Source organism: Apteryx rowi, unplaced genomic scaffold (genome assembly GCF_003343035.1).
Source record: "Apteryx rowi isolate R43461 unplaced genomic scaffold, aptRow1 scaffold_6, whole genome shotgun sequence".
In the NCBI taxonomy this organism is placed as follows: domain Eukaryota; kingdom Metazoa; phylum Chordata; class Aves; order Apterygiformes; family Apterygidae; genus Apteryx; species Apteryx rowi.
The window spans coordinates 2,898,068-2,920,445 of NW_020450871.1; the positions used below are offsets into that span (position 1 = coordinate 2,898,068).

General features: G+C 41.7%; 1 protein-coding gene across 1 annotated transcript in view; it reads right to left on the reverse strand.

Moving 5' to 3' along the window:
* Positions 1-22,378, reverse strand: part of SDK1 (sidekick cell adhesion molecule 1) — a 432,311-nt gene that overhangs the window by 45,886 nt on the left and 364,047 nt on the right. The window contains exons 30-36 of the mRNA XM_026083057.1: positions 20,677-20,871; positions 16,286-16,487; positions 14,130-14,233; positions 12,273-12,343; positions 6,839-6,974; positions 4,902-4,961; positions 2,869-2,970 (exon numbers count right to left, since the gene is read on the reverse strand). Coding sequence (XP_025938842.1) covers positions 2,869-2,970; positions 4,902-4,961; positions 6,839-6,974; positions 12,273-12,343; positions 14,130-14,233; positions 16,286-16,487; positions 20,677-20,871 — 870 coding nt within the window. The remainder of the gene's footprint in view (positions 1-2,868; positions 2,971-4,901; positions 4,962-6,838; positions 6,975-12,272; positions 12,344-14,129; positions 14,234-16,285; positions 16,488-20,676; positions 20,872-22,378) is intronic.

Genomic DNA, 22,378 nt, shown 5'->3' on the forward strand with positions numbered 1-22,378 from the left:
CAATGAGAAAAAGCTTTGCTCCACCCGCAGCAAAAAGAAACCAACCACTTGCACCTAGCCCCTTCATTCGCCAAGGGAATCAGGAAGCAGAGTCCGGTTGTTGGTGCCTGGCAYGTTGTCTGCTAGCAGGTAGTTCCCTCAGAGGTCTCAAAATCTCTCCCTGCCCCTCAGCCAAAGGGGAGCAGAGCACCAGCACCACCCAAGGAGGACACAGGATGCATACGGTCAAGCCGCTTTCCAGGATCTCAGAGAAACTCCCTGGTCTGGGTCTTTTTGTTCGATTTGCAAAACAGCCAGAAGATTGTTTTTAATGCTTTATTCTTTAAAGTTTGTCAGGCGGCTCCACTGCCTGCTTAAGCTTTTTTTTTTTTAAAAAAAAGCTTAAGCTTAAAAATCCAGATTCAATGATAGGAAAAGCTTCAAATCTGACAGGGGAGAGCGCAAGAGAGAAGGGAAGATTTACAGATATTCCTCTTTCTGCACAGTTTATCTTGCTGCACCAGACGTAGAAGCAGGGTGTTTTAGTGTACTCACTCTGAACAGCACATCAGCTATTRCTATTTTACTGTGCCCCATGCTGTAGGAGACAACACCCACCTGGACCCGCTGGAACCTCGCTTGCAAAAAGCACATTCCCCCAAAGGCACATGCTGTAAACTCATTTACAACAGAGGAATCTCTTCAGATCTACCAGAATTACCACAACCCCTGCAGCAGAACAAAACACCATTTAACACTGCTCAGAAGTAAATTATTTGGGGCCTTCAGACCTGGGACTGGTCCCCTTCAGTCACCTTGTGTTCAGTGGTGTTTTTCCCTAGCAGTGCTACGGCCTTGTTGTCAACATTTTTGCTTATTCAGAAGGTTTTCTCTACTTTTTACATGGGTGTCCCATTACCAAAGCTAAGCAGACCCATTTTTTCCAGCTTGCTGCTTAACTGCCTTTACCATGGGTAAGAACATCAAGCAAACAATAACAAAAAAACCTTGTATTTCCACAGCACACGTTAACTCAAAGGTGTCAGAAATTAATTTAAAAACTTAAACTGCAATACCAGCTCTGATCACTTTACTCATGGTCTAAAACACAGCCAGTTCTGGAGGTGGAAGAGGCAGTTATATAACAAAGCATAATAACTTCACACAACAAGTGTGAAAACCTGCAGGAAGATCCTACATTCATCTTCTCTACAGCATGAACCTGGATTTTCCCTAACCAGAGTTAAACCCACAATCTCTAAAAAACCCTCTGAGTCATGCTACAACTTGAGAAATGCCAGCCCTGCCTGCCAATGAGAGAAGGCCTCCCAGATAGCTGAGTTTTCTCTCGAGTTTGCTCCGTTCCATTCCCCTGCTCCTTGTCTGAATTACGATAAGGAAGATTTGGGCTGTGGGGTTTAAAGACATGATATAACAACATTTTCCCGTTTYCCCAGTTGAATTTATTGGCTGTGTACATGTACATAAATGTCTTTGCTGGCTCCATTTGCAGCAGTGAGATATTTAGTTCTGAAACAAAAATGCATTTTGAAGGCAGATACAGTTGGATCCACTTGGGGCTTTCTTCGCAGTTGTTACAGGAAGAAGTTGGAGCAGTAGCAAAGTAGAAAAAAATGTAAATATTGCCAACTGTTTCTCAAGAATCATACTGCTCTGATTAATTTATGACTTTTTCATAAAAAGATAGTGAATGCTACACCATGAAAAGCTGAAGCAGAGTTTAAAAAAAAAAAGTTCTTCCTAGTTTAGAGCAACAGGATATATAATGAATACTAATAAAATGAATTAGCACTGAGCTTGAAAACAAACTTCATTTTATCCTTTAGATAGAAGAACAGAAGTTCAACCAGATTKGTTCAGGCCAGTAGACTGATCAGCAGGAGGGTTTGTGTCGCTATTCTTACTTTAAGCTCTAAAAGAAGTTGCTACAGATATTGATACTCTAACTAACAAATATTTCAGCACCAGCCTTTCTCCAGTTGGAGCCCCCATAAATACGGCAGAGGTGTCGTGGCTGCCAGAAGACATCAGCTATTCTAATCCTGCGCTTCTCAACAAGAGATACTGAGAACAGAGTCGGCTCCGGGTTATGCGGGCTGTGCAAAACCACCTGTTTCACAAAGCACTCAAAGCAGCACCTAGTTAACTCTCTTCTCCTGATTTCTGCCTCCAGCCTTCCAATGCAGGGATTTAAAATTGATCAGCAAGTTACACTTCATAAATACAATCTGGATTCATGCACTAGAGCTACAATAAATAATGGCAAGAACAGTGCCCCAGCAGCTCAACTTCTTCTGAGGAGAGGCTGGATGCAGGGGTAGAAGAGTCTGCATTTTCTTGAGAGTATTGCCAAATGATTTGTGACTCCAAAACTAACATTAAACTGAACACAATGTCGTCTTGACTTCAACAGCATAAAAATATAGCAAGATGTGATGCACAGACACTGTCTCTACTCAGAACTATAAAATAAAAGAACCAGCTTTCCAAGTCTCCCTTGTTTTTTAGTTTTGTTTCTTTTCCCTTGTGGCTTTCCTATGCTCCACTTTTTACTTCTTTAACTTGAGTCAATTTTTCCCTCAAGCTAATTTGGTATGAGCAGTCATCTTTCTGAAACTGCAAAAATATTTTCTCTTCTTTCCTCTAAATGCACTTTCTTCACATATTCTCAGCCTGTAGACGGACTGGCTTTCAAATGGCAAGAGACTCTCAGTGCCAACTAACATCTTCCAGGAGAGGACACAACAAAAACCTGTTAGGGATCATGATCCTTGGGAGATTTTCCAAATCAGCCCTTTCCCAGTGCCTGAAGAATATTAAAACATGGTGGTACTTTTAGAAAAATCAATTCATTTTCCTTCTACCTACCTGCTTCGCCCACAAACACTTCCACTGGTATGCTGGTAGGGCTCTCACCAATTACATTATATGCTGTCATTAAAACTTCATATCTCTTGTATTTCTTCAACTCTGAAAATGTAAATAATTAAATTAAAAAGCAGACATTTTTTGGACTCCATCCCCTCTTTATCAGCAGACCTCTCTCATCAAATACAACATTAGAACAGTGCACCAGTGCAATGGCTAAGCACTTCCATCCTTCCCTAATTCACACATCACAGCAGGATTTGCATAATTACCAGAAATCTTTGCAATGAAATGCCCAGATTTTTTATTGGTTCCTCACTGTGTTGTTCCTGTAAGAGGGACAATTCCTGATGGGTAACTAGCAAGAAGAACATTTCTGGGTCATTCTTGACGGCAGAAAAAGGAAGGACTTTGCTCTGAATGTTCAACATGTGGATTCATTTTGATTTCTACAGGTAGGAAGCAACATAGCTTCAGGCCTTTCCCTAACCCTAGGGACTTTCATGCTGAGAGTCATCTAGCAACTGCAGTGCTTGAGAGTGTCACTGCTGAAGCAGGGTGCAGAAGATGTGCAGCAGGGAGTCCACAGTCCCATTTGAAGTACTGCATGCATATCTTGTTCCCTCAAAGTGATCACAGTTTGAACATCACTCACAAAGAGAAAAGAGAATTTGAAATCTGGACTCCATTTGGCCACCAGGCAACCAATTTCTTTGCTGACATAAAGAAAACTGCACTGACAGATGAGATGGGAAAGTGAGAGCAGCGTGGAAAAAAAAAAGCAAGAAAACCCTATGGTATTCGGATAATTAATAGATGCAAAGAGGGGTGCAATAGAATCATGTCAACCTCATTAGGGGAGGCCACGGCTAAGCAGCTTCAGGATTTGCATTTGCAGGATGAAAGAATCAATCCTAATAGAAATATTTATCATCTAAAATATTTAACAGTGAACTTATAGTATGAGAGAGATCAATAACATAAATCACTGTATTTAAATCAGCATTGAATTTATTTAGGCATGCATGGATAGGGGTCCAAATTTCTCCCTTTGCCAATAATTTTCTCTGCTATCTATGAATCACACTGCACCCTTAATTCTGTGGCTGACAGCATGTCATTGGTTTGGTAAGGTTCAACGAACCTAACCATACAGGTCCTTCTAGCTGCGGCTTCGTGGAAGTGTTTACAATTGTTCTGCTCATATATCTGACAGAGTCCAGCATCATTCCTTGGTCTCAGGTACATGGTAGATGATATCCAATACATCACTAACTCTTTGCCAGCCCATAAATAAAACAATTATATAATATAAGATACAGACTTCTTGACTGGGATTACAGCACTGGACAACTTGTACAGAGAAACTTTAATTGCTGCCATCAAAAGCCACAAGGGAGATTTTAGCACCAACTTGATGTGGAAGAAAATGGAACATCTGAGAGTTCATGCATGCAATTTCAGTTGGGATAGGGCTTCGTTTTTTTAGCCCATCACAATCTGTGACTCAAAAGCCTTGGGCAAAACCTATCTAGTGAACCATCATTACCACAAAGCAACTTGCCTTTTAACTCTGTCGAATGCTATTTTATTCATTTCCAACTGAAAACACCTCTGGAGATGCATATAAATTCATTGGGCCCTCTCTAAACTGGCCTCATACTCATGGAATGCCTGAGCATCCTAATGCTTGAATCATAGGACTAATGATGTGATACAACTAAACTCAGATGGACTGCGAAATATGAAGGAAGCAAATCAAAAGTCATTTAGCATCAGTAATACTGGGATGTTACAGCCAATAATGTTACGCCTTCCCAGCAGCCACATTTTTACAACAGCTACCTACTTGCATCATCAATGTCTTTTGACATAGGAAAAGCAAAGGCTTAAAGAAAAAAGGAACTCAAGGAAGCAGAATCATTAATCTGAGTTGATTTCTGCTAGATCCACAGAGAAGAACCATACGAGTTTGCCTATAGTGCATTTCAAACCATTACAAAGAGTCTCATCTAAAAGCAGTGTGCACTTACGTGTTAATTCATACGTCGTTAATGCAGAGCTGCTGTTCACTGTCTTGAAGCTGCTTTGGGCTATTCAGGGTAAGCAAAGCAGAAAGCTTGTTACAGTGCAAGGAAATCGTTATTGCAAATGATGTACAGCAGAGACAGAGGCAAATGATGCAGCACTCACATACATACACAGTTTGAGCTTTAGGACTATACCTTGAAGGGCAATAAAATCACATCACTCTCTCGTAACACATCAAAAGCATCTCACTCACACAGGGTTGTTTCATTTCATCCTCAAACAGAAAATCTCACAAATATACAACACAGGCAAATGTTCTGATTCCTAGATTAAATAGAACAARTAAGTAGAAAGGCAATTTCTAGGGGGAAATTCTCGACACTGTACTACATTCTTCTCAACATGCAGAATTTCAAACGWGATGGGTAAAGACCTGCAACACAGGCCACAAAGAGCGAACACTTAAAACAGGATGGGATCCGCTTCTTTAAATGTATGTTAAATTTCCCAGAGTTTCACTTTTAGCATTCAATATTCCTGCTGTGAATGAATTGTAATAATATGCTAAGCTGTGCAGAACAGCAGGTCATTGTGGAACAGAGGCATACTGAGGTGAGAATTGTCACATTACCAGGAGAGAAGAGGGAGATTTTTCTTAAAATACTTCTCTCTCCACCTCTTTCTCTCTCTCTGGCTCCCTGGAGAAGTACAGCAAGGTATTTTCTACTATATCACTATCAGAAACATAGCTGCAGGGCCAGCCAAGAAAAAGGAAGAAAGGGGACCGGGAGGTTTTCCAGCCTCCCTGTCTTGTTAGACTAGAGAGCATCCAAAGTCACTACTTTATGAAAATATATCCAGCCACTCTTCCAGCTTTTGCCTGGAAAAAACCTTTATGCACACCTACAGCTATAGGATCTTTACATCTCTGCTTTGGCCTGGCTGGAGTCTGTATGCTCCCAGAACTCTCATTCAGGCCTGATGATACAAATGWGGTCAGAGTTAGATGCTTACATTGTATTTAAAACATCCACTTTTTCCACACACACAAGAAAATCACTCTTTTTTTTGTAGAAACCACTTTTATGGGTTCTGGCAAACACAGAAGATGATGCAAGATATTCACATAGTCTTCCTCAGCCATATTCTGCCACTCTCAGAGTGAATATTATTCTAAATATTCACTGACGTCAGTCAGGACAAAAGCTGGTCCCTCTGCAAGCACGTCTCATTGCTGGGCCCTGTCTGTCAGACTCCTACTGAGGGCTCGCATCTTTGTCTCCCATCATCCTATTCTGCCTATTCTTCCCTCTGATTTTCTTTCTAGTCTTTGTCTAAAAAAACTTYTCATTTTTCTATTAGTTTTCTCCCTCTCTACCTTCTTTCCATGTGAACCAAAACCCAAGTGACTAACATGGCAAATATGCACCTTAAACTTCTTGCTCATTTTTGCTATTTTCTTCCAAAATAATAACAAATWTTAAAAAAAATTCTATTTAAAATGTCTCCTCAGCTGATTTCTTATACTGCAAAAAGAAAAACAAAACATCAGTTATAAAAACTAGTAAAAAGTAGTGGGAGAGAAAACGCATGCCAGCTGATGAAAATGCAGTCCCTCCCTTTCTTGTCTGAAGGCAGAACAAATCAGAGCAACCACGAGACAGAAGCAGCAGCAGGCAGGAACTCAGAGGACCACATGGAGGACAGAACGGCACTTTAAGCACGCTGGCATAGATTAGAGTGCATCATTACAAGGGATGCTGATCAAAGGTATTAGCATTTTTCAGCATCTTCACCCTGATAGTGTAAAAGCTGAATTATCCCCAGCACTCTTAGATACTATTCTGTGTCCTTTCCATGGGGTACAGGGGCACTTATTATCTGGTACAATGATGGATTACCATTCTGTGACACTACAGCGTCCCAAACACAGGCTTACGTGTGAGCTCTGCTCGTAAAGCTGAAGGGTTCTTGATGGTTTTGGATTCTGTTCCAGATCCAGTGTCGTAATCCAGTTCCCGATAGTAGATCCGGTATCCCAACAGCAAGCCATTTAGACTCTCGACCTTTGGTGGCTGAAAAAAGTTCACATTAAGAATGCGCTTGTTAAGATGTGCATTGCAATAAACCTCCGACAGAGCAGACAGTAGGTTGCATGGACTCTTGACATAGGCCCCATGCAAAAGGACGAAGTTCTCTAGTAAATACAGCCATTATTAATATACAGGGTCAAAGTCCGTGTAATTTGAAAAACATGAGTTACAGGCAACTGATGATTTCACTCAGCTGTGGCAGTTACAAAAGACTCTTTACTTAGAAGTCTACAGCTGACACACTTCACTAAGACATAAGCTCCTTTCCTTCCTCGTCCGCAGAACCTGGTGTGCGATAAAGAATATAGAAAATGCATGTTGCTGGCAAGAGCAGTGGATTAGTAAGCCAGTATTTCACTTCTTCCAAGAAGACAACAAATAAATTATTTTGTCACAGACATTAAGAGAGAATACTAATTCTTTAGCGGCTATTTTCCTTGTGGATTCTTGTTCATAGAGCATTCTTCGTTTGGCATTATTTTACTGAAAGACTGAGGAGAAACTGAGAATTGGTATATTCTGGCTTTAGGCAGGAAAATGAAAATAGGTGTTGTGGCAATAGCAAAACTTGTCAATCAGATACTGCCATTAGTTTTTATTTGACTGAGTAAAATACTCCTCCTTCTTTCCGCAGGTCACACAAATCTTTCTACAGCAAACAGAGGAATCTTTCTGCACAAGCCAGGAAGGCATGATGGCTCTTTTCACATCTCACATCTCTGTGCCACCAGAGGACTAGATCCACTTACAGCACTCATTCTGACTGAATATTGCTCTGACGGTGCCTGCCACACCATGTACAGGACTCAAAGCACTTCTCTTGTTCTTCCCACTTGTTAAGCCTCTTGCAGAAAGGCTGGATGGAGTCTCTTCTGAATCCTCCCGCTTCAGATCTTATATCTGCCAGAGACGCTTTTAGAGAGGAGTCAAAGTATGACAGGCTACAATCCATTGGGGAGGATCAGTCTTATAGGAGAACCCCAATCTTCTCCATGAGTTTGGAGCAGCATGGTATGTATGGCCATCGAGCTGGCTCAAATACTTGTTTTTTCTGGAACATGCTGCAAGGTGCTCAGACATTGTACCTCAGCAAGGAATTCCTCAGCAGCCCTTCACACCTTCCTTCAGATGCAGATGTATAACCAGAGCTACCCATTCATTCTGCTGAGAGGAGATTTTTGTCTGAATGGCTTGCTGAAATAAGCCAGGCAAAGGGATCCTCGATGTTTGGGGAAAAAATGCCTTTCATGAATCTAATGCAGGCTAAAAACTGCAGAGAAGAAAAGATGCCCTGAGCCATTTATCTTCTAAAGATCCTTGTACTGAAATTTAAGGGGCTGAAAGGATAAATGAGAAGGATTTTAATGATGATCTTGCCTTTAATCCAGAAAAATCCCTAGGTGTCTTGAGAACTTTACTAAGAAAAAAAACCTTTGTCCATCATTAAAAAATTAACCACTGGTGTGAAACATTGTTACAGGATAAGGTAATACCATATGTAATTTTAATGAAGAAAGTAAGAATATTAAAACAGGAAAGGAGGCAGATATCTGGTAATAATGAAACACTCTGCTACAAGAAGTGACAGGAATCTTCCATTACTTTACTATCATAGCAAGAGGAAAGGGAGGACTGTCCTTTCGCAGTGCAAAGGATGTTTCTTTGGGCAAGAACTGAAAGAATTAAGGTAGTTTATGGAAACCAAAAAAGAAAAGTCTATGCTAGAGAGAGGAAATAGAGTATCAGAAAACTACACAGCTACCATGAAAAGGAGCAGAAACTGCTCCTGCAAAAAGTCTGCTTCTTTTTCAGTTGTCCTGTCCAGAGTCTGCTGAAAGCCATCCAAAGAGTCCCAAGATCTTGCTGTACTTGCTCTCATGGTTGGAGAGCCTCATTCATCATTATGTACCATATTCATTATTTTGCTCCATCCTTTGGGGAAGCTCTGGCCGACTTTCAGTGTTATTTAGCATTTGCATCAGAGAATGGCCTAGGAACACAAGATTGTGAGGGACCTTGAGAACCACCAAGATCAGCCCCTCCTGACTGCAGGAAACAACTTCTTAAAATCCTTTTCATAGACAGAGCAAGCTCCATCAGAAAACAAGTTAATTTTTCTGCTTCCCAGTACTCCTATTGGAAAGCTGTTCCAAACTTCACCACTTGGGTGGTTAGAAACTTTCATTTAATTTCTAATCTAAATAATTCATAGCTAGTTTATAACCATTTGTTTCTGCACTAACATTGTCTTTTGTTTTAAATTGTTCTTCTCCCTATAGGGTGTTTACTCCCATGATGTATTTTAAAAAGAGCAATCATATCCCCTCTCTGACTTCATTTTACAAGGAAAATAAATCAACCTTTTGTACAACAGCCTTTCCTAGTCACAGATTGGAACCCCCTGTGCGAGGGACGGAACAAATAGACCAAAAAAACTGACAGTCTTCTCCACGTCTGGCTGATGATACGATCGCTCATGTAGCAGCTCAAAGGACTGTTCTCTGCAGGATAGGGAAGATGAGATATTATTTACTGGCAATTACAAGTATATCAATCACCATCTTTTTTTCTTTTCCAGTCCTCTGGCTTTCCTCTTTTGTTTTCTATGCGATACTGAAGTTGCTTTAGCTCTGTGTCCTAGCAGAGAAGGGCTCCGCAGCATGGCAATATCATTGCTTCTCTCTGCCCTGGTAGGGAGGAATCGTAATGCAAAGCATGAAGACTGTTTTCTCCCTAGACAGGGTAAAAAAGGAGGCACTGTCCTACCACAACATATCTTGAGTACATCCCTGCAAAGGAGGAGAGAGGCTGTAAAAAAGCAAAGCCTGTCTGGCACAGAAATAAACTTCACAATGAGAAAATACTGCGAACATTAATTGGATTTGTATTTCAGATTGGACATAAGTTAATTATTACCTAGAAGGAAGGTGCTCCTGTAAAGATTCAGTGTCTTTTTCTATTTCACTTTTTAATCAGTGAGGGTGTAACCAAGCACTTAAAAAGAAAATATGATTTTTCTAAACAAAAACTTGGAGGTGGAATATCCTACAGAATCCTAAAAGGAAAACACTACTGACTCTAAGAAAGAGACTATTACTCCATACTCTGTCATATAGCTAACTAACAGGTACAGCTTAATCCCTCACTGCAGTACTGCACTGATTTGATGACAGCAAGCATGGGTTTTTTTAAGCCCTCATTTGATTCTCCATTTTTTCCCTTCTTTAAATTTAGGACAGGGCAACTCAGAAAATAAATGGCTTGAAATCTGTCTTGCTCCTTGCCACAGAAATGATGATTCTTTYCTGGAAAGTGTACTTTGCTGAAAGGTCAGGTCTTCCCCTTCCTATCTGTCTTTCATGGACAAAACTCTACTTTTGATGTATGGATTATTTAGGACTTTGTATTTATATAGAGAAAGGCTTGAGGGATCTGCCGAAATAGGTAAAATGATTATTAGTGGCAGCCTGTAGTGTTGTACAGAAGTAAGAGAAACTTTTTTTGTTGTTTAAAAAAAGAAAAAAAAAATCTAAGCCTGAATAATTGTTGTCTCTGAGGTGGAAGCACAACAGTACAGACTCCTGATGTTAACTACAGCATCATCCAGAACATTTGAAATAACCTTGTATTATTGATACAACAGACCGCAACGGAAATTACTTATTTTCTTCCCACTTTAAATTTAAAAATAAGGGACTGATTGGACCAAGCAGCTGAAAACACAGATAGTGCATCTAGAGTTTGTTTTGTGAATTAACACAGCTCAAAGCTAAAAATTTAGCTTTGCTTGGAATTCTACTCTCCCATTTAGCCTGACTGCTGTTTTCAATTTACATTATTCCTTAAACACTGCTGTGAAACTTCCTGTTAATTGTAGGGTATTGTGGGACTTGAAGATTTTTGTTTATTTGAAAAATATAGTACGGCTGAATTACCAGGCTCCATTAATATACGTGTAGTAATGACATGTAATCACCCACAACTCCCTTGAGATGACTCTGGCACAACCACCCCATTTCATTTTCATGAAATAAAAAGCATCCAATTACCTAAACAACCACCTATTTCACATTAACTACACATCAATAATCAGTCAATTGGGGGAAGGCTTATTTCTACAGTACATCATGCTTCACATCCTCTTTGCATACCATTTTCTTCGCTGTGGGCTTTATTTCGAGGTGGGGCAATTGATTTACATCTCGCCATAATTCCTTTGCTAAAACTGTTCAACATGTCTTCTATTTGTTCAACATGCTGTAAGCAATGATGTTACTTAGTATTATGCTGCGTGAACTTGGGCCAGCAACCCAGTAGTACAGCCAGGCATATTTCTGAAATGCTGCTGCACAGCAATAAACAGACCCTCATACATATATTTTTTCCAAAATGCAAGGAGCCCCATCTGTACTGTAAATGCCTATGTATATTTTTCACTRTAATGCAATCTGTCCGCAGCTATTCTTATTATGTGTGTAGAACATTGTCTTGGGAGCAGGGCGGGCAGAGGCTTTCCAAGCTAGGTTACAGATAACTTGTAGTACCCCACTGGGTTCCCTCTATTAGTGCTTACTCCACAAAAAGAAGTCTCAGGCACTGGGTCACAAAGTGTTCTAGCATATCCCAGGAGGCCAGTATTGGATTGAAAGATAAAGGAAAGCACAAGGAAATGCTTATAAAATGCAGACTTGGCATGAATACTTTCACATTCAACTCAGAGATATGGTGTAGAGCTGAAACTTGCTTCCCTCTACTCTGAAGAAATCTGAATTCTAGCCCTCAAAGAGCCAAAAGCGTATGTGGAGTTACTCAAAGGTATGAACAGGATCTCAAACCCAGCATACACTTCTGATTATTTCAGCAGCTGAAGGAGACAGCATACAATGTGAAGGATGGAGCTTTTGATTACCTGATCTTCACCAACACCCCAACCTGTTGAATGCTTTGTATGTAAACATGCAGGTTTTTTGATATCAATAAAAGGACTGGAGAATCTGTGAAAGGAAAGATCTTGGGCATCTCTATAGCAACTCCTTTACCCGCCAAGGCTTGGCAAGGCTGCCAAGACTCTTTCACGGGGCACAAAGTAAGGGCATCAGCCAGAAATTTCCATCCATCACTAAAATAAATGCCTAGATCAGGAAAACGAAGAATTGGCTGCAGTCCTTTGACTTTACTACAAGCTCAGGAAAACATCCATTGCAACGTACCAGTAGGGCCAACAAGTCAAAACTAACAACATTTGCTTGAGAAACAACGTAATTTTTGTGTTTTACCTACCTGCCACTGCACAAGGACAGATGAAGTAGTGTGGGGAGTTACTAACACAGAACTGGGCGGTTCACCTGGAACTAAATAAGAAAAAAAGGTAACCAAACCAATCATAATACAGGGTGGGAAATGGGCAGCTTATTCATCAAATTTTCTTTCTTCACTGCTGAACTTCCTATCCCAGTTACAGCATGGTGGGTCTCCAAAGCAATGCAGTGGATATGAATAATGCAATCCAGGCAGAAGCCAGCTACCTCTCATGCATCCCTTGCTCTACCTGGCAACATGAGAAGGGATAAGAGAAAAGCTCAGGGCCTAAATCTGGAGCAAGCTGCCTTGTGCCAGCCACTCGCAAACAACGGGATACACCCTGGAAAGGCAGTTAAATCAGCTGAGTGTCCACTTGAAAGYGGGAACAAACTGCTCCCAAATTTTCTAAGATCTTTTTGCCACAGTTGGGGCAAGGCCACATTGTTTTTAGGAGTCTGTGTCAGGTATTCACAGATTATTTAAATCAGAACAGCTTGATTTACCATGGGTTAACCCATTCCTCTGCCGTGGCCTATAGCACACGCACACACACACTATCTCAGCTCCAGTACAAAGAAGGGAAGGCTTATCAGGAGCCGACAGCCCTCCACAGCGTAATGCTCTAGTGGCAGCACCAGGTTTGCTCAGCAGAATAAATGTTCACAGTTTGTTAAGGAGGTGAGAAGCTTTCACAGTGCTTCCCCATTGTGTTGCAAGGAGGCCAAGCACAACCCCGGATTCACTGCAGCTAAATTCAAAGAGAATTGAAAATAAAACTTTAAATTCTGAGACAGCGAGTCAGTACTGCCTCATTAGTACCAGTTACAGCCTGCACCAGTACAGCAGCTATTGTTCAGAAAGGTTCTGAAAGTCAGGATGTCTTTAAAAGGCTGTTAGGCACATTATTTGTTTGAGTATTACATGGGTTCTAGTTTAAATTAGTATACCCCTAAGCTCCATCCCCTGGTTTTCTAATTTCAAGCTCACGTTCTTTAAACATTCCTTGGCAAAATTCTTTGCTATTTTCATATCTTAATGGCGTATTTGACAAGTCATTCCCTGTGCAGCATCGAATGCTGTTTAACTCCTAGCACAGTATATACATATGTATCCTAGTGTTACCCAGCTTCCCAGTCAAAGGGTAAATACCGATGCTTTTTCACACTTTGGAGAGTTCCTCTCTCTGTTGGTAGCCTCATTCGAGACACTGGAGCTATTTCTGCATTGAGGCATTGGCTTTATACAATCAAGGAATCAGAAGCTGATCTCTAAGGCTAAAAATAAAAGCCTTGCCAATGTCATTCACAGTTTATTAGCCTTGATCTGCAGGATTAAATGTTCATGTTTGCAGGAGCTTCATACTCCTCCTTACTTATACTTCAACAATTTTGCCATATTGCAGACTGGTGTGGATTGTGAGTGAAAACAATTGAAGAAACTTCTTTAAATGTATGCATGGTTCTACATTTATTTTTAATGAACTCTTGTAAATTATTCAATTTCTGCAAAGATAATGGTTAGTGCAGAGTTTGGAAGCCAATCAAACGGAGTTTAATTCCATTTGGAGACTCCTGAAAGTATGATTCATTATCAGAGTGCACAGCAGGACACTTAAGACTGTCTGTTATTAATTCAGCCAAATCTCATTACTACCCATATCAATCTCCTGTGAACAAAACTGTGTTTGATGGTGAATCTTCACTCCACCCACTCCGAAGTTGCAGATCGAAATGGAGTCAGTGGAGAACATCTTGCAGCGGGTCCAACACACCCAGGAGCACTACAGAGCACCCATCACATGGCGATGCCCCCATCATGCCTCTCCTTCGTGCTTACCATCTTGCAGAGTTGTGACTGCTTCGGTCTCCGCGCTGAAGTCGCTGTCTCCAATATCATTGGTCGCCTTCACTCGCAGTTTGTAAGAGGTGAATGGGTTCAAGCTGTGAAATGTAAAAACACAGCTGAGGGATGAATTCTCCCCACATCGCCACACCTTGCCTCAAAACAAGCCTCTGCAAAGAACCTGGCCATTGGCAACTGAAGCCGTTAGAGCAGTTTGTCTTTTCCCCATATCGCCTTTTCTTTCTAGCCTCTCCCACCTTCCTCAGGCCATGAGAGTGTTCACATCCCCACTGTCACCAGCCTCTTCTCAGATTCCCTCTGGCCTGAGTTCCTGGAAACAAGCATGGATTCATAACTGAACCAGGCTTCAGAAAACAGACATTAAGTTGTAGTTCATGGAGAAACCTGTGATTGGGGCTTGTTGGAAAGGGCAAGAAGTGTTGCCATTCGAGTTTTTCATGAATATGCAAAATGTAGCTTTCAAAGTTCTGTGTAAGCTTTGTCTAAGACATCCTCAAAACACATCTGTGGGTCAGCTCATCCTCATTTCACAGATGGGGAAAACCGCAAAAGAGAAGGCAGGTGATGTGCCCAGAGTCAGCCAGTGAGTCAGCGCACAGCTGGCCCTGGAATTCAGGCACCAGCCTTCTGACTAATCCACTAGACTATAACCTATGATCAGTGCATTTTATTCCTATTGCATTTCAAATTACGGCTATTACCTGGATTATTTAATAGAGACAGCAACAACAGGTTCCCTGCAGCTCTTTTATATATGCGGTGCTTTAAGATATGCAAAGAGCTACTTCCAGCTGACATAACCTTAGCAAAGATTTTTCTGTCTTGGCTTGGAAGGGAGAAGGTGTGGGGGAGGCCGCCTTTTGACTCACATGCAGAGGCTAGAAACTCAGAGCTCTAAGTTATGGGGGATTTAGCTAATTAATTGGTAATGTCTAGCCACCAGCTGGCAGATGTAGCACTGACTACAGGCCCAAGTAAAGCTACTTGTAAGGAATGATTAAATATCAAGGAATAATGCATCCTGATGGCCAGCACTCTAGCATCATGCACATGATGCTCTTCTGGACTTTCACAGGAAAAGGCTTTTAGCAAGGGGGAAAAGAAATGTTTTCAGTAGCTCTGTCCTATTAGGGCACTGTCACTTTCCTACAGCAACTTGAATTATCTTTCTTGAAATACAGCTCCTCTGTTTTCAATAATGACAATGTCGAGTCTAAATGACACAGCTGGTCTCCCTCATTTTAGAGGTTTTGACTGCAGAGATACTGGGTATAATTCAGGATAGGTATAGCTCCACCAATGTCAATGAATCAGGTCTATATTTGTCCTATAATTGTCAAGTTTTCTTTTTTTCTGTGCAGTTGGACAAAAGGATAGCAGTGCATCTATATCCTCTGTCACACGACCAGTGAGCAGCCATAAACCATAGCCATGGATGTTTTCATAATACACCTTAAAAATCTGCATCTGAATGCTTTGAACACTGTACTCTCCAAAAGCCTGTGGCCTTTTAGAAGCAATCAGACTTGTACTAGTCAGTCAATAGGGGAAATGGACAGCAAAACAAGTACCTTCTCATAGACATTCAATTGCTTCCACAGATGTTACAAGGACTTTAATTACAAGAGCATCACTGAGGATATAATGAAGGCTGAATAACAAAGCTTAAACATTCTGATGCTATCTATAAACTTCAGTATAGAAAATACAGATAAAAATGGTTCTCATTTCATCTGGAAGAGTTCATATAGAGATAATTGCAATGCAGCAATGAGAGTGGATTGTAACATCAGTCACTACTGAAAGGATTTTTAACTAGTTGTATTTTCCAGAGCATTACATAGCTAGATATGGGTTTAGTCTGCGTAGCATTATCTAGCATGCTGAGCTTTTAGGAAGGGCTTGAAAAATGTCCATTCCAATCCAACTTTAATTAGATATGTTGCATGACCTTCAGGAAAACTCTGAACTTCTGTTCCTAGCACCGTCTCCAGAATGGGACAAGTGACCCTCATTTACCTGTATCCCCCCAAAGAGACTGTGAAGCTGAGTAATGCTTGCTTTGGATTCCTAACTATTTTAAGCGGACTGTGCTGGAATTTCTATGCCAGACTGATATCATACAGTACCTTTCAATAATGCAGGATGTAGCCTCATGGCTGATGGACGAGGAGTAGGTTTGCCAGTCTCCATTTGGCAGTTCTCGCACTTGTACAGTAAAGTATCGTATGGGTGAAGACCCATCACTTCCAGGGACCCACTTCAGCTGCAGACTCCGTGATGACACATCAGACTGGGGGGTCATCAGCTGCCTGGGAGGTGCTGGTCGTTCTGCAATTAAACCATAATTTGGTACTGCCTTGAGAGGAAGTTCAAGCTAACGTAAAATGTAAGAGCCTAACTGGATCTTCATGGTGGTAATGCCACAGGAGATTGAACTTGTGGATTTGCCACATGAAGGATACAAGCCATACCATTCCTTAGCCTCCTACTGTAAAGGAGAGCAGTAAAATTGATTTTTATCCCCTGTGGAAAAGGTCATCATAGAATAGCCATGTTCTCTAACAGCCCACAAAACAGACATTGCAACTAAGTTGAGGACACCTACACCCTCAGTATCCCCTCTTCTAGAAGAAGATGCCCAAATTAGTGGCAGGTTAAGGAAAAAATCATTAGAGCTGTAGGACCAGCAGCCAGAGCAAGGAAGCCTTGAACGAAACTCAGGTGTGCTTCCAGCTGCAATTGCTCTTTTGACAGAATTTGCCTGTAAACTAGTCCATGTTCTTATCCTGTGCTCACTGCTTGAGGCCAGGGGCCTGCAATCTCTAGCTAGCCAAGTTCATTCTGTGCTATGTAGCTCCCTCTTTCACCAGCTGCTCCCCAATTGTGGCATGAAGAGGACGAAGAGACAAGTTGGAAAAGGTTGGTGTAGAGTGGAGTCCAAGTGTGGGAGTTATAGCAGATCCTGAATTCCCACACCAGTTATCTCTGGCAAGCGACCAGGAACCAAGAGCAGCCCACTGCAGCTGCTGCTCTTTCCAAACCCCAGGCTGGAGATAACACAGAGTTGGGGTTTGAGTGTCTGCACTTTCAGACATTCCCTCTTCCTCCCTTCACACTGGCTGACCTTGCACTGCAAAGTTAAACCAGCCGGTCCCAGTGTTGAGAGAGACTTCCCCAGAGTAATTAACAATACACCTTTAATTGAGGTGGGGAATGGAAATGCAGGTGCGAGTATGCCAGTCCTTAACCGTTTCAATATAGATCTCCTTTCCCCGTCACTGTGTCTCTGCAGTCCATCGATTTCAATAGAGAAACTCTATAGAGTGAGGAATAATTGTTTAATTGTTTATCATGAAGATTATTGATTCTGATTAAAATGTGTGGCATGTAATAAAGCAGGAATTGATTGGAGACACTGCAGTGACTTGCCTTTGAGAAGCAATTCAATTCAACTTCATCAGCACTTGTTTCCATAAGCATACCTCTGACTGCATGATTCTTCACAGCTCTGTAGGGCGAGCACTCCATTTCCGTGCCACCCCCTAAAAACATTCCCTGTATGTTCTGGTATTTCTCTGCAGCACACTCTTGCTGACATCAGTGCCAAAAGATTTGTAAGCTATTAGCTGTAGGAAGCCCTCAGTGCCAGCAGCATGCGATCCAGAGTACAATGCAAAAGGTCAATGCCTTACACTGACAGGCTGAGACAGGTATTCAGGGCTATTCTATCAGGGGAAGTGAGTGTCTTGCGGGGATTTAATACTCTTTGCTGATAAGCTTTATCCAGCTTGCAGTTTTGGGCAGGTCAGATCTTGCAGTCAGTCTCCCATGACTGGGCTTCTGTCTGCTGCTAATGCGAGATCTTAAAATCTCCCGTACTGTGAGATATATTTCCTGACTGTTTGTACAAAACCATTACTATAGAGAGTTTATTTGTGGGGGTTTAGCCACAAGCAAATGCCACAGTGAGTTGTTCATGCAGGAATGTATGGCCAGGCCATATGACTCCATGGATCCCTTTTAAGGGCAGATGTGGCAATTTCTTGCTACATTTAGGTACAGAACACCATCTGACTCAATTCTGCCCTGATCCCTGGTGCTAACTATTCTAAAGGGTACCAGGCCATTATGTAGATTCAAAGTACTGCAGAAAGATCTCCAGAGAGCATAGCTACAATCCAGCTTGGGAATCTGTAAATCACAGGCATCATTGTAAAATCCGAAGTTTTATTTGGGATTATTCAAGAAATTAAATGGACAGAAGTAACCAATTTCACTGCCTGCCTACCTTACTATCAAGTACTACAAGGATTTTAAATGCATTTTTATTAATGAAAAGTAAATATTTTTTTTTCACTCTGGAATATTTATCGTTGTGTAAATAAGTCCTGGGTTTGTTTGTTTATTTATTTACTTGTTACCAGAAGGGCTGCACTGGATAAATTTCATTATCATGTCCTCGTATCAATCTTGCCGATGTGAGGTTACACATTTTTCTCTCTCCACCCCACATATGGGACCACTTCAGTCAACTCTCAGAGCCTTGGGACTCAGTTCATAGCATGCGTACAGACACAGTACAGCCATCCATCAAAAAGAAAAAGGGTTCATTTTACATTATGACTTGCCTATTCAAGATAACCCTAAAGGATTGATAGCAACAAGGGATCATTGTTCTCGTGGTGGAGCTGGCAGTTCTGCAGTGAGCTATTGTGTATCCAGCAACAGCCTGCGCGTGGCCTGGGAAATCTGAGCACATTTTATTGAAAAGGAGAGGCTCCTCTGTGCTCCGAGCTTCCACCGTACACTTTGTTGGGCCTGTTGGGTTTTTTGGAAACTTTCACATGTTGGGATGTTTTAAACTTCTACTTTGACAGCAATCAGACAAGGGTGGAAGAAACTTGAGATGATAAATCTGTCTGATGGACAGTATCTTTAGTGGAGGCACTTTAAGTTTCCCAATACAGTTCTAGAGATTCTTTCTCTGAGGACTGCACTACTATGCACTGGGAAGGCTGCACCTGACCTGGAGAGCGGGAATTTTAACACCAACCAGACAGGGCGAAGGTAGCTGAAATGCACCCCACTGATCTTCCCTGTTGGTGGCTGAATAACAGGCCAATGGCTTCTTTTTTTTAAGCAGTGTTACAGCAACACAATAAGGAAGACCTTATGGGCAAACAGTGTGACAGACAAGCATGGAAAATCCTTGCTGTCGCATTAATGTTGAAAGGACTTAAAATGAGAGGTCGCCGTGTAGTGACATTTTAAGAACTAAAAAGTAAATATAATTTGTTGTATTATACTGCAAGACTGAGGGAAGAGCCAGGACCCAGGCACACAAGCTCAAACAAAAGTGCGAACAATAGTTGAAAGATGTCTATGGGGGGCTGCTCTAGGTATCTGCTGAAGTACACTTCTCCCTGAACTGTGATTTTTATAAATCACAGAGGTTGCACGGCTGTAATTTTTGAGGGTGAAGTTTTCTTAAAGATCAATACCCAGAAAACACAACGGGCCAGGGTGGCACCAAGTCCAACAGTGCACAAGAGACTGATGCTATTAACATCATCCTGGCTAGTTTTGACTTTGCCAGCTCAAGAGATGAGATACCTGCTCTGCAGTGGAACATGGCATACGGTACAAGTCCAGAGGAAAGCTCACACTTCTGTTCTCTGCCAATACATTCTATTTTAGWTCCAAATGAAAAAATTCTTCATTTACAAATACAAAATACAAATTTTCTAACCAGCAGCTCTGCAGATTCAGTCTAAGACTGGATAGTCAAGCCATTTCTTGAGCCAAAGCACCAGCAAGAAATAACAGCGCAGACCAGATTCCGTAATACCTTATGTCTGTCACATTTTGATGTGTTTGGTATTTAAGCATCTGGATTCATTTACACACATATAACTCCCGTTTTCTTCAAGTAGTTTCCCTACAGAACAGAATTTGATTGAGGATTCAAAATGTGAATAACCATTTTGTGGCTGATGCAAGAAGCAGAAAAATTCTAGGCAATCCAGATGTAAATGCTCTGCTAGAGTGTACGGCAGTGAAAGGACAGAGTAATTACCAGCACATTAGGTCAGAAGTGGGGTGCAATGAAGGATCTGTGTGGAGAAATCCTGCGATACCACCTGCTCTCATTTTGGCTTCCCTAACCAATATAATTAAATCCATCACTTTCTTTGTCAAGACTGCAAACTTTCTAGAAGATGAGAGAGCTGAAAGAAAAGATCTGACTGCAGAAGGAGGCCGCATATGGCTAATATAGTGGCTGACGGAAAAACCAATCTCCAACAGCCTGGCAGCTTAGGAGAAATTTGCCTCATAAAAGTCCGTCTTGCTCACCAGGTTTCTAAAATCATGAGGTTGCTATGGTTTAGGGGCAGGTTTATGGGGTGAGGAGGAGGAGGTACACAGGCTGTAGCCTGCTTTTAAAATTCCCTTAAGTGCAGCCCAGGCTCCAAGGCATGTAACAGGGAGTACCTCAACCTGTGGCTGCAAGCATTACCTCGTTTTTCTGTAGTGATCACCGTGGCTTCCAGCGGCTCCCCCCAGCCCTGCCTGGTCTTGGCAGATGTCCGAAAGATGTATGCTGACTCAGGGGTGAGATCTGTAGCAGTAAACTGCCTGACTGTCGAGCCAACCTCCACCRTTGTGAACTTGTTAGGGCTGCTGCTGGCCAGGCGGTAGGCAATTTGATATCCTGAAATCACAGCACCAACAAAAGAGAGTAAAAGGGTTAGGATTGTTTCATAGTTTTCCGGCAGGGAGAAAAGAGTACCAAAGCTACTAGTTTATCATAATTACTTATTTACCCGAGACCAGAACAAAATAATTTGCTTCCTTTAATGCTTTACAACTCTGCTTTATATCAGCCCTTCCCCAGTCAGAGGCAGTCCCTTATGGGGGAAATTACACACACTGCGACGAACCGAAGGGTCTACTGAATATTATCCGCCATGAAACTTATTTCATTCTCCATCCTTCATACAAACAAGGTACCAAAACAGTTTAATCTTTCCTGAGCATACTAATACCTCAAGAAAAGGTGGAGGAGCAAACAGAGTTTGTGCAATTACTCTCATCCGGCTGAGCTAGTTCAAGAAAACGCTTGCTATTTCAGCTTTCCACCCAACACAGAYGCATGCATAAATATATATACTTGTGCACTATTCTCCCCTCTCATACAGTTTCAGCACTGAATGAAGCTAGAAGGTTTTCAGCTGCAGAGCAGTTGGATTGCCCACACTATGCAGCATTCATACCACCCGAGTGAACGCTTGCCTCTGCTTTTTGCAGTTGCCTTTTTCTCAGCTTTCCTGCTCATCTGTAACTGTACAGTGAATGTGGGAACTGCCAATAAAAGCATCCTTGCTTCGTCATTCAACATTACTGCCCTTGTCTGCAGCCCAAGGAAGAAGCCCGCAAGCTTTGAGGTCCTGCTTGAACCACGCACCATTTAATAATCAATTTTGTTGATGACTGTAAACAATAATCTCCAGTCAAACCTGCCTGACAATTATGAGTTTACAGTTTATCATGTATTATTAATGATCCAACTGTGCAAAGTAGGGCTTGCAGAGCTCTCACGCACCACTAACAACAACTGCCCCCCAAAGAGGACCTGCCAAATGTTCAAACCCATTCTGTAGAACGAGCAATTGAATCAGGCTCTCGCTTCTGGAGCTCATTGGTAACCTTCAGTCCAGCTGCTAACTTCCAAAATCAATTAATAACAGAGCTGGTGTGGGGCTTCACTGCCCAAGCTGAATGCAGTGGTATGATTAAATGCTTCATGAAGTTACAGAGGACAGAGGGCAGCCAACAAATCCAAATCAAAACAGCTGAATTGAGGCATGCCGTGGTCCTGCCAACCCTCTGCTCATCCTCTGAACTACAAAGGGGTCTGCAGACACCCGACACCATTTCTTCCTCTTGGAATTAATATCCCAACCAGAATTTGAACTCCCACCAACTCTTGGCTGTAACAAGAACAGGAGAGCTGAACCTGGAGTGCTTCATTCATGAAGACTGGTGTATGAAAACTCAGAATTTTATCTTCCCTGTGGTTACTAGACAAAATCAACGGCATTTCTTTTCCTCTGTGAGTATGCAACAATTGGCACAAACCCACGCACAGAAAAGACACACACACAGTTCATGCACTCCCTAGAGTAAATGCCGCACTCGTGTGCTGTGGGTATTCTCTG